Below are 13474 nucleotides of genomic sequence, written 5' to 3'. Positions count from 1 at the left end.
TTTAAACTTTCAAATGCCTGAGTACAGTACTTCATGCTAAATATGCAAGTAATATTTCTGTCCACACTGCAGAAACACTCTTGAAAACATTAAGACACCCCAAGAAAATATTGCACTAGAAATTATATACTTGGAAAACCAGGAAATATCAGAAATTCCAAAAGTGTGACTGGAAAACTCATGGAAATTAATTAAATATTAAAAGGTCATTTTAAAAAAAAGTAATGGGCATTTATAGTATACAGCATATAATTTTTTCTCAGGCTAGAAATTACTCTGTGAATGCAATATATATATATATATATATATATATATATATATATATATATATATATATAAGTCGCTTTGGATAAAAGTGTTTGCTAAATGCATTAATTTAATTTAATCCTTCCCTTTGGTATCGTCCTGCTAGCTCTGTTTCTCAACAAATACAGAACCTTTTTTAACTTTATTGCCAACCTAATTGATGCCCCATAAATCCTTAATTTTTCATGAACAAGAAAGCAAAACAAGCAAAGGTGTGCCTCTCCTCCATCACTTAGACACTGCATTCTGTCAAAGTTCCTCCAGACTGTTTAATGGCAACTCAGGGCTGGTTCCATTAGCAATTAGAGGTGTTCAGTTTGGGACTCATTAAATTACTGGACCTCGTCAGAGGAGTCTGTGGTTACAGTATCCATCACAGGCCGTTCAGAGGCCTACACTCTATCTTTATGCAAAAGAGCCAAGCTCTGCCAGTGGGCTTCATTCGTCAGCGCTCCGGTGCCAGAGAAGGTCACTCTCTCCTGAGGACTGATTCGTCTGCTTGCCGTAACAACTAGTAAGGGCAAGCTTGCATCTGGCTGAATGTATATTCATAAAGAGGATGAATGAATTCAATAAACATATGCTAAGAACATAGACGGCTCAAGTTTTAGGTTTAGATGGTAAATTATTTGCAAAAGAACATCTATTGGATCAGTCCAGTGAAAAGTGTGTGGGGAATTATGAGACTTTAAATCACAACAGGGATCATCTTTTGAAACGTATTGCGGAATATTTAAGAACAACGGAAAGAATGTTGGAACATCCCAACCTGATAATTTTGTGTCATAAATCTACGGATATTGTGGTTGGGATTATGATATTCAGACTAACACCTTAAACACCTAAACATGGTTTATTGCATTCTGTACAGTACTTAACAGTGCTTGTATGTTTACAGAGTCTGTGGCCACCTGAGAGATTTCACCGCAAGAATAAGGATTAATACAGAGCGTCTAGCATTCGCACGTAAGGTTTGATGTCTTTCTTTACCACAGACATCTCTCTTTTTCTCCGTTTTGCATGTTTGTGTGGGAGATCAGCCCAGTTTGGCTGAGACTGCCAACTCTCAAGTGTCTTTTACAGGGGCTGTGGTGTACATGGGTCTTCTTGCATGTTTCTCTAACACTTGATTAGACAGAAAATCCCATGATACATTTCCCAAATTCATTTTTACAGTCAAAACAATCTGCCGTGAACAAGAAACACATCACTGGCTAAGAATAAAATCAATATGTGCACATAGTGTTGATTCTGTTGCATGTGATTGGGAAATACAGCAGAATTATGACAAGGCTTGTCTTATGGATATAAGAGATAGCTAATTTGTGTTAATTGATAGTATTAGCTAATACTCAATTAATACGGTTTTCTGGAGTTGTTAGAATTATCGTAATTATGGCAACTTGGAGTTTGCCTTCAGAATTGCTAGTTCCCAATTCCCGACGAATTGGGATGTCACTTAGAGAGACCCATCCAGCTCTCCTTTGATTATTCCCAACTTTGAGAAGCTCCGCTCGCCGGAAGCATTGGACACCATCATGCACAGATAGATGCGGAATCCAATTTTGACATTTGGAAAACGTCAGAGAATGATTCAGAGATGGCAAAAGCTCGTACAAGCTCTGCTGATTCATTCACAGTCACCAGTTTCTGAGTGACTGTGAATTTCTTTTCTGTTTTTCCTCACGAAAGAAAAAACAAAACGTAGTATTTACAACTTTAATGACGAGCGCTTATCAGGATCAACTAAACACTGGAGTTCAAAAGTGTGTGAAATATCTAAAGTTAGCTGCATAGAATCTTTCAAATATGTCTGAGAGTTTTATAACATCACCACCTATTGCTCAAAAGTGATAAGCCACTTAATCAAATTATTAGTGGTTGTATTTATGATTTTCAGCCATTTTGACTAAAATCATCTTCAAATGGTTTTAATTACTCATTGCTGCAGTTGGTCTGACGCTTACTTCTGTAGTGCTTAGCCCAGTAATTACTCCTATATTTTTAGTTTATTTTATCTCTATTATGCCATTTTCGTTGTCATTGTGTACAATGAATATTGTTGCATCTGTGATAAACGACTTACTGTGTGTGTCTCTTTTGTAAGTCACTTTGAATAAAAGGGTCTGCTGTGTGCATAAATGGAAATAAAAAAAAAATAGTACATTAAATATATTCACTATTCAATATTGAAGAAATAAGAAAGCACATTAGGTAACATCAGCTATAAAAAATATAATACAGTACATGTTGAGGTCACTACATATCTTTCTTCATCTTTTAGAACAGCTGTAATTTTAATTGATTTATATGATGAACTGTCAAGTAGAATAATGTAATGCTGAGACAAATAATTAAATGTTTTTTTTTTACAGTTTGGAAAGTCCTTATTACAGTAATTATGATATTATATGAATGCACCATCAATGTCTTAAATGAGTTGTGAATAGACTTCTTATAGATGTTTTCATTTGATTGTCTGGGTTCTCTATTTTCCTTTCAGAGCATGCAGGTCTGGCAAAAGTGCACAAGAAGGGAGAATGGGTTAAACTGGGCTGACACACACACAAATATTTTTCTCTCTCCCCACTCTTTCTGTCTTGTTTTCTGTCTGATTCACAGTGGCATAGGGACACCACAGGACTGGCATGGTTTGTACTGCTGGCACGGGTCACATGGAAAGATAACACACACATTACACACAGCAGCTCTCAGGACACCCACAGCGTTAAAGACCTAACAATAGGAACCACATCAACACTAGCGAAAACCTATAATTTTAAAGAGCTCTTATAATATTTCAAATGTGAACAAAGTATGCCAAAAACGCAAGAAAGACTTATGCTTTTTAAAAGAGGAATTTGTGCTGGATTCATGAATGGAATAAGTGCTTATAATGGGTTTGCATTTCAAGTTGATAAATAATAAATGTTACTTATTACGTTTTCATTTTACATTTAGTCATTTAGCAGACACTAAAGCGACTTCCAAATGAGGACAATGGAAGCAATCTAAATCAACAAATATTAATATCATCATGCTGGGAAAGTGTTGATTTTTGCTCATTTAAACCATTTTAACAGTTATTTCAGAATGGAAAAGGAACTACGCTTTGTCTCTCTCTGTCTGTCTTAGGGTGGAAAATTGATGTCTCCCTTTCCTATGATAAAGCTGTTGCCGGTGCACTGGAAAAGTGAAATCCATCATGCGACAGAGAGGGTTTATTCCACCATTCCGCCCCATTGAGGCCCGTAACACGTATGTGCTCTTGCCATGCCTCATTTACCCACAACACCCCTCTCGCTCTCTCTTTGTGTTGGTTCTCGGTACCGTCTTTTGGCTCGTTGTAGCGACAGCTTAGCTTGCATGCAGTCTTTTGCAGGATTGATCTATTGTAGTTGTTTTTTGCGGGTAGTTTTGTTCAGCGCTGCTGGGTCTAGTTCACAGACATCAGCGGCTCCTTTATATTGTCAGACTCCTTTTGCATTGTTCCTGCAGGCTCTGCACGGACATAAACCCACATGCACTTCTACTGCCAAGTGCTTGGTATACTATTTCAACTTCTTTCTGACAGGATAACACTTTGCTACAACTTTCAAGGTTTTTCAAGAGAAAGAGCGAGGAATCTGTGTACAGGAAGGTGAAATGACACTAAATTGCTGTGAGCGCTGAAATTTTGATCTGCTTCGGTTGATACATTGAGAACCGCTCCGGGTTAGTTTGATGTAAAATATACAAAACCATCAACCAGTGTGGTTCCACAATGCCCAGAGCAAATAAACAAAAATTTACATTCACAGACATGCCCTTAAGAGCTCGTTGAATAAATTGCTGTGTTTATCTGTGGAGGTTTCATGATTTTGTGGCAATAAAACGCCTCCACTTAGATGGAAATATTCAAGAGACGTCTTTATTGGCAAAACAAGATTAAGCAAACGCAGCTGCTGTTAACGTATGCTATCAAGACTTCTTGTCTCCTGTAGCTTGCTTATGGATATACAGTAATTCACATGTGTTAAAGGATCAGATTCAATTGTAGAAGGTTGTCATGTGACCATGCAGTACTTTTGGTTGTTAGTTGGCTACAGGTTTTCCATGAGTATCCAACTGTTTTAGAAGGTAGATCACATGAGTAACTGTTTCTCATGTCACGTAAAATGAATAACTGAAAGCAGTCACTTTGTAAGTCTGAATCTTTGCAGATGTAAACATTTAAAGAGATGATTTAACCCAGATTTAAAATTCTATTGTCATTTACTCAGCCTCATGCTATTCCAAACTTTTATTACTTCGTACATTGTAAGAAAATACAGTTACATCATAATTTTATAATCATAATTTTGGCAGCTGTGTTTGCAAGAATAATTTTGTAAAATATACTGAAAAGAGCGCGACACACACGTCTCCCGAAAATCCTGTATAATTCAACCAATCCAAAAACGACTTTGAAACTCCACCAAAGTGTTTCCACCTTTTTGTTTCCACGTGTGCCGTATGCATCAGACATTGGCTGAGGCTGAGGCTACCTAGACACCAACTCTGTAGTTAAAAATAGTCCCTAGCTGTTTTTGCATGATCAAAGCTTGCACAAATCGAACAACATAAACAAGTGGTGACACCCGACTTGTGAGTAACCGATCCCTTGCATTCCCATCTGTGTCTGCACGCGGGTCACTCTCATGGCCAACATCTCTCACCCTTTAGAGTTGCTCTCTGTGACCTGCAAATCATCTATTCCATTTCATCCAAACCTGCTTGTGCTCACCTTAGTGTTGAGCGATGCAAATGCTTGTCCTGCTGAGCTGTGTTCAGGTTGTGAGGGAGCTGTAGCAGATAATGGCATCAGGTTGGTGGGTGGGTGTGTGTGTGAAGGTGTCTGGGGAGCAGTCTACACCTGCTCGCTCTTCTCAGTGCCCACTGGGGCTGGATTCCCAGAATGCCTTTCAGGCAGCTGTTGACAGCCAGCACTGTGCCCTGGCCCCCCAAACAGCTCTGGGGATCAGCTGCTTAAGAGTGTTTGCGTGTGTATGTTTGAGGGGGTTAACACAATGTGTGTTCTGTAGAGAAAGTCATAAGACACTTGTTGTAAGTGTGTATGTGTGCATGTTTGTGTGTGAGTGTGAGGGTATACAATATGTGGTAGTACTGTTTATGTATAAGGCTTTCTTAAATAAATAAATAAATAAATAAATAAATACATAGTAAATATAAATGCATTTATACTTCAGGTCTTTGTATCACTAGGTTTATATTTTTTTGTGCATTAATATTATATTATATTGTATTATATTATATTATATTATATTATATTATATTATATTATATTATATTATATTATATTATATTATATTATATTATATTAAATTATATTATATTATATTATCCATCCATTTCCTGCAACTGCTTGTTGTCTATATGATCATAGATGGGAAAAACACCCTGGACAGATTTCCAGTCCATTCTATTCTATTCTATTATAGTATATTATATATGTGTGTATGTACAACAATGTACATAAAATAATGCATACAGGGTGTGTTGTGAGGAAATTTCTAATATATTGCCTAGTTAAGTCCTTGTATGAAAGTCTTATTTTAGTCTTTATTTATCTGTTTATTTTTACATTTCTATAATTTTCTAGAGTTCAAGTAATGACAAAACTATATAAGGTATAATATTTGTCAAGTGTATGTATATGAACAACCTTATGCTTAACAGGCAACACTTTTGAATTAAAATTCTTAATTTTTCTCTTTAATTAGGGAAAACTTTTATGATAAAAAATAAATAAAAATCTACTTATTTTTGCCCATTATCAAGATTTCACTTGGCATTCAAACATATTTAACATATTTCTTTTCAATATGCTAAGTGTGTGAGAAAAACCCAAAATCTCAATTTTAAAATCTCATGTAAATAGTTGTTTTTAAAAAGTTTAGTTTTTAATTTGAAAAGGTATTATTATTTTAATTGAAATGTTTTCCTACAGTTCACTTCAGTTCATGAAGAATCATGTCATAATTGTTCATATTGAAATTAGCGTTCAAAAGTGAACCAAATCTGAAAGGAGTTTTCTCCTGCTTGGCACGGTTTTAATCTCGACTCAATTATGACAATATGATTCATCACAACATATATATCGCAATGTCTGTTTCATCATGAGGTAGTTGGCCGTAACCAGCCATAGTCTATCTGTGTATATCAGATTGCATGCTCACACATTCCCTCAACAAGAGTTAAGAGACCTCTCGAGTTCCCTCACACAGTTGTACCCCGATGTTAATTTTCACCCTCCTGAAGTCCTTCACTTTTCAGATCCAGTTACTGACCCCTCTCACCTCCAAACATGACCTACATAAAAGGTCTGAACCTTCCAGTGACCCACGTCTGTACACACACGCAAACAAGCACATTTATACTCTCAGTGTCTCATTGTAAATCACAAGGCTCTAACTTGGCTTGAGCTTTAGTCGTTGGCATCTTGCTTTACAAAATAAACAAAGTCCACTTTTAGTCCATTTCAGTAAAGGAGTATGATTACATGTGCAATTTTACACTGGTAACAGTGTAGTTGTCAAGGAAAAGCTTTGAGCGAAATGTGATCAGCATACCTGCAGTTATCGAAAAGTGTTTGGAAGATTGTAATTATGCTGTTTAACTGTCTGAAGAACTGAGTAAGAATTGCAGAGCGAGATGATAGCGTTTCTCAGTGTATTTGCGGTAACTTGAGCGAACATGTCACAGCGGAGCCCCTAGCCAAACCAGATCAAAGGCCTCTACACACGCAAAGGGGTCTCTTTGTTCAGTGTGATCTCATGTCCCAGCTGGCTTATGTCATCCTAGCAGTACAACATTACAGTACAACCTGCCCCAAGGCTGGCTCAGGTAGAAAACTTTATAATAGTCTAAAGCACATGCAGGTGTGTGTGCGAGCAGGTGAGCGACTGCATAGGACTCCTAATAATAGTGTTCTAATAATAAAGCTCCATTGTGTTTTTCTTGCACCTTAAGTTCAGCAAAAAACATTTTTGATCTTGTTGGTATTTATATAAGATGCTAAACTAGCACACTAGCAGTTTTGAGCGTGTGCATTTTTCCACTTAACATTTTTTTTTTTTTTTTTTTTTTTACATGCATACAACTTTTGGTCAGCTTAAATATGTGAATCTTCTGTTTGGGTTTATCGGTTATAGAATGTATGCAGTTAATTAATGATTTAATTATCATTTACTTGTGGAGCTTTGATAATTCCTTGCAAATGATGAATGCTGATTTAATTCTTATATATATTAATAGTAGCATACTGGTATTTGACCTATATTATGAATTACTAATTATTATTATTATTTTTTTTTTTTTTTTTGTATGAACTTTTTTATTTAATACACTTTAATAATCTGAAGATCCATTTTCCACTATAAATAACCTTTTATAGGAAGGTGCCATGGATGTTAAAGCTTTTTAAAGGAACCTTTATTTTTTTAAATGCTAATGCTAATGCTTTTTTATCTGAATGCTAACGCGATCATGATAGACTCCGATGACTCTTTGAAATATTTCACCAACCCAAATGTTAAATAGTGTGTTGAACGCAAATTAAGATGTTACTGACTGTCAGTTTTTACTGTACTCATGTGAATCTGTCCGTATTTCCACTAACACGGGGGTTTTATTTTCCCAGGAACTTTGCCACTGCACTATAAACCACAGGCTGCGTCTGCCAGTGTGAAGCGAACACCATGTTCTGTCTACATGAAACGGGGTCTGTGCCATGCATCGCTCAAGAACATTCCCCTTATTCCAACAAAGTTCACACTACCCTCTGCCAAATGGCCAGCCAGCCTCTTCACAGGTCCTCCAAAAACTTCTCCACAACACCTGTAATGAGAGATGTCTATAGCTCCAAACAGAGGTGAGTTTTAGAGCCTACTTCCCACTTAATCACAAACCATCTTTACAAGTCAAAGTTTGTTGCTTTGAATACTATTAATGTTCAGAGACATTTGGAGCTTTTGCAAATTAGTTTATTTGCAGAATGCAAACTTCAGCTTAGGATAGTTTAAGGAGAAAAATGAGGAGTCCTTAAAAAATGTCTTCAGATGTGTGGACTAGGATTTTTCCACATTTTCCAGCTTGAATTTTAAAGAGGTTTTAATGTAGTTTGAGTGGCTATGCTTTGATATGCGTTCCTTGAATCCACTTGAGAGAAGCCCTCACCGCAGGGGCTACAAAAGGGGAAGAGTGCAAAGAAACATAAGCGCACAGGCTCTCCAGATGTGTAATTACTTAATTCCCTTGTATATGAAACAATGCTATAATTAAAAGGAAGTATACAAATTTACCACAAGTAAAGTGGCCCAAATAATTTATGAACAAAACTAATTCAGTTCGTATGACTATTAGTGCAATACCAAAAACAAAGTAATATTTCAAAGATGTTGTATCGCAACTTTATTTGGTGATGTTACAGTGTTTGTTCCACACTTTGAATGTGGTGTAATTGTTCATTTGGTTTTGGGCCCTGCATTAGTTGTCAATACATTGTAAATCTTAATAAATGTACAACCGTTCAAATAATAGTAATAATAATAATTTTAAAAGTTAATCGATTTATTTAGAAAGGATGCATTGAATTTATCAAAAGATTTTTACATTATGTTACCACTATGTTACTTTGTTTCATAAAAAGATTAAAAAAAAAAATACAATTAAATAGCACAATGTTTTCAACATTTATAAAAATTCAGCTGTGCCATCACATGAATACATTACTTATTAAACTATATTCAAATAGAAAACTTAATTTAAATGTTAATACTATATTTCACACTATTACTGTTTTACTGTACAGTATATTTTATTTGGTCAAATAAATGCAGCCTTGGAAAAAAATCTTACCAACCTAAAACTTTTGAACAGTAGACTAAGGTAAAATGTGACTGGAAAGTTTACTATATTACACACACACTCTTTAAAGTGTCTCCTCTTCCTCAACTGGGAATTATGGAATACAGTATCTACTGGATAAGTCAGGTATTGGAGACCAGTGGGAAAGGCTTCATGATTTTATGACAGATGATGGTCCAATTCTGACGTGTAGTTCAACTAGCCATTTAATCAATTACACACACACCCCTGGACACAACAGGTTTCAGGAAGGGTCATTTTAGAAGCCCTGATTGTAACACGCTTTCATTTAAGCAAAGACCTCCCATTACATCAAGCCTTTTAAATGATCTCTTTTTGGACTCGCAGAACAGATTTCCATAACAAAAGCATTGGGGTTTAAGTGGCATTTTCTCAGCACAAGACCGTTTTGTTTTAGCTGACAGTGAGCCGATGAACTGTCAATAATTTAAAAAGGGGTGCTTTGGTAGCCCAAAGAAAAAGCCTGCTTTTCATAATATTATATAATCTTATACTATGTTTTACCTCTCACAGATGTTCTGGCTGTGTGTCTGATTTCACTGTTGCGATGTTGACTGCAGATGGGTGAGTAATGTTTGACAAGAAACCACAACACTGACATTTGTAGTAGCACAGATGCAGTCCGGTATCATTACAATTACTTTTTCTTTTAGTTCTTTGACAAACTTCTGAAAACAGTATAGAAAATGCATAGCACATTTTGATTTTCAGATTTTTCTTCAGCCATTTTGAGCCACCAATACGACCAACTGGACACGAGCAACTTAATTGACAAAACACACACAGACGTCTCACATTCCCACAGAGAAGCAAAGTTGTGTGACTCCTTCACAGTCTCCGTATCAGCCATTACGACACACAAAGGACCTTCATCCCTGCAGATGGAAGTCTCTGTGTTTAAACATTCACAGCCTAGTCTGAAAAGAGTCACATAATTCCACCAAATTGGACACAGTGATTAGTGCAAGGAGGGAAAAAAAAAACAGAGCCCATTCATAACTTCAGCGGTCGGGAGAACGCAATTATTCCCAGAGGGTTTTACAAAGGGTGAGAATTTATGCCGCAAAAGTAATTTTATGTTTGTTTTCTTTATTTTTAAGACATTTGCACAGATCCATCAAACTGTCACGCCTTGTGCATATATTCAGGAAATGTCTTTCAGCTCGTTTGAGAAAAGAGAGTGAGAGAAAAACATTGGCCGCTTAGTTTATTTCTTTATTTTTTCCTGTCTTGTAGAAAGTTGAAACCCATCCACAGTTGTGTTTTAGCTTTAGTAAATCACGCTTCTTCTAACATTTTCAGCTAGCTTAGTTATTCCACTCACTTTTAGTTCATTTTTTTCCTGATGGGCCACACTTTTAAACACATTTGCCGCAGTGTTTAAAAAAAAAAGTACACAGACATGCAGACATACTGTAAATGGATGAGTTATCTGACACATGCTGTTATTCAAGCAAATCATTTTAATGTTGCAGTTATTGTTTTTTTGTTTACCCATTTTAAATTAAGGGCCCTTCCTTTCTAAACGATGGGGGGTTTACAACTACCAGGCCTGTTTTTTCTAGCCTTGTGTCACATTCCCAAGAATCCTGGCAACTCTTGGATGGATGGGATCCTCATGGATATAACGAAGCACAAAGCATGAATAGGATGGTGTGAAAGAGTGATGCTGAAAAGAGAGACTGCACAATGATAAAGCGAGTAAGTGTTTTTAAAGGATTTCTGTATTTATTTGTTTCTTTTCATCTATATTTTCGACAAAAGAAAGTCTGGAAATTTATCAGAGGAGAAGAGAGGGGCAGGAAAGATAGCATTAGGACTAAGTTTGCCTTTGCACTTTTGCATGACCCGGTATGTTAACTAAATCTGGTGGTGAAATATGCCTGCGGAGACAGACAGGTAACCTTTCATTATGGCCATAATCCCTCTTAATAACAGAGCTGTGATGTCTGATATGCCCCATTACTCTGAGCAGCAAAAGACAAGCTGCTGTTAAACTCGAACAGCAGCCTGAAGATGTGTGAATGAACCACACACACACTCACCCACATAGATGCAGAAAATATGCACATAAAAGCACAACAAAAATACACTTAAGATTGTTTTTCTTAAATTCTTAATGTGTGTGTCTCACTTCCACAGACTCAGTGTAATAGATTGTATCATTAAATTTTCATTCCTTATGTAAAAAGTTAATAAAATCTTAAAACAATTATAAAAAGTAGTAAAAAAAAAAAGTTTGATGGCAATACAAATCTTTCTGCTAAAGGTTTTTTTTTTTTTTTTTCTTAATCTTCTAGTGAGTAAAAAACGACTTCTTGCACTTTACACTTTTTCTTAAATTAAATTTAATTAAAAAATTATTGACCCTAAACGTCTATGTGCATTATGTAATATTGTGAGGATACTTTTTATCTTGTGTTCACCCCTTTGATTTTCTGCAGTTCAAAGTACCAAAAAGTTCTAGAGATACTTTCCAAATGAGAATTTTATTTAATGTGAGAACATGGGATCTGCTAATATAGTATTATTCAATCAAAAGGGATGGTTTTATTTGCATTTTTAGATTTGCATGTTTTTATTTATATAATTTACATTTGTTTAAATGAACAAAACTGTAAATTCCACACATATTGTTTTCTTTTTCTTTTTATTATTAATCTTATCAAATATATGTTTTACAGAGTAGACTAACATTTAGATCTGGTTTGTGTGTACTGTTCTTTTTTTTATTACTTGTTGACCTTCCATACAGCAAAATTAAATAATAATACAACTACAAATAAATTATTATTGATAATATTATTTTATAGGCTACAATACATTATTACATTACTTCATATTTAAGATCAAAGTCCTTTTATAAATTGTCTCTTGTAAGATATAATAGTTTATTAATTATTTTAAGATTTCTTCTCCAAGGTCACCAGCTATGTGATAAATATGTAATAATAATGACGAATGTCTTTTCAAGCTTTTGTGTTAATAAGCCACATCATCATAATGAAATGTAACTTACCTGTACCAGTCCATTCCGTTGTCATAGTTACGGTCGAAGAAGTGCGGCTCGGCTCCGACCGCGCGAATATCTGGATGCACGCGCAGAAACTCCAGCAGCGCGCGCGTCCCGCCTTTCTTCACCCCGATGATAATCGCCTGAGGCAGCTTCTTACTGCCCTCACCTAACGCACTTAGTTTACCTGAATCAAAATACGATTCTCCCGTCTCCAAATCTATATCCAGAGAGTTTGATATCTTTACGTGAGCCTGCAAAACGTGTCTGTCAGCATCAATAAGAGATAAACCCTCTTCACGGACACTTTCGAGCTGGTGGATCAAGCTGTGGTGCCTCATTACGGTCCATTTCTGAAGAAGTCTCTTTCTCCTCAGCGACTCAAAATCTTTAAGTTTCGAGGCATAAAATCCTTCCACTGGACCCGCTTCTCTTCTCTCTGTGGGTATACAGGTCCCGCATCGCTCCGTGAGGCAGTGGAGAAAGTATAAAGACGTGACTATAGACAGCAACATGACCGCGAAGGTCTTAGAGATGCTCTTGGACGGAGGGTCCAGAAAGACGCGGCTAAATGCCATGTCGGTCCACGGATGGCATGAGTTGGAGAGACAGCCATGCTATACTGGCATTATTCCGTCTTGCCATCAAAAAATAAGGCAGAGTTTGGAGCTTGAGAGCATCAAAGGTGGATTAGTGTTCGCACGCGCCGCTCTCCAAAAATCCTTGCGCATATGTAAAGCTCCTTGTCGTTATGTAAACAGTTACTAGTCTGAGAATTACTTTACTGCGAATTTTAAATTACTATGTTGGAGGAGTCCATTTGAATTATTTCTTTAGTTTGTTTTCAATCCAAATATATAGATTCTTAAAATTTAAAATATCAGCTTTTCATTTTTTTTTTAATCCAGCCTTTGCTTAAAATGATTTGTGAAATTCTGATAGTTCATAGCACTAGTAGCTCACACGTGTGTGCCTTGCATCTAACTTCAGAATGACGTCACCTGAAGTGACTGACATGTCGCGGTCCAATCAGGTTCCACAAACCTTTCCAGAGCGCATGTAATTTGCATGCTAGTAACCAATAGGATGCAGGATAGGCTGGGCAGACTCCGCCCACCTGTCAGTTCGGCTGAGGAACGGTCACGCTCGTGTTCAAAGCAAATGTCACATTGAGCGCCCGTGGCCACAACCGAACAAATGCAGGTTTGTAGTTTACGCAAGGTGGTT

General features: G+C 36.4%; 1 protein-coding gene across 1 annotated transcript in view; it reads right to left on the bottom strand.

Annotated features, from left to right (window-relative positions):
* Window positions 1-13157, bottom strand: part of si:ch211-216b21.2 (heparan sulfate glucosamine 3-O-sulfotransferase 3A1) — a 35964-nt gene extending 22807 nt beyond the window's left edge. Inside the window, exon 1 of the mRNA XM_052570239.1 lies at window positions 12254-13157. Within this exon, the coding sequence (XP_052426199.1) occupies window positions 12254-12825 (572 nt within the window). The 5' untranslated portion in view covers window positions 12826-13157. The remainder of the gene's footprint in view (window positions 1-12253) is intronic.
* Window positions 13158-13474: the final 317 nt, after the last annotated feature.

The sequence above is a fragment of the Carassius gibelio genome, chromosome B12 (genome assembly GCF_023724105.1).
Source record: "Carassius gibelio isolate Cgi1373 ecotype wild population from Czech Republic chromosome B12, carGib1.2-hapl.c, whole genome shotgun sequence".
Taxonomy (NCBI): Eukaryota; Metazoa; Chordata; class Actinopteri; order Cypriniformes; family Cyprinidae; genus Carassius; species Carassius gibelio.
Note: the sequence above shows the minus strand (reverse complement) of the source record. Positions and strands in the feature narration are given on the sequence as shown.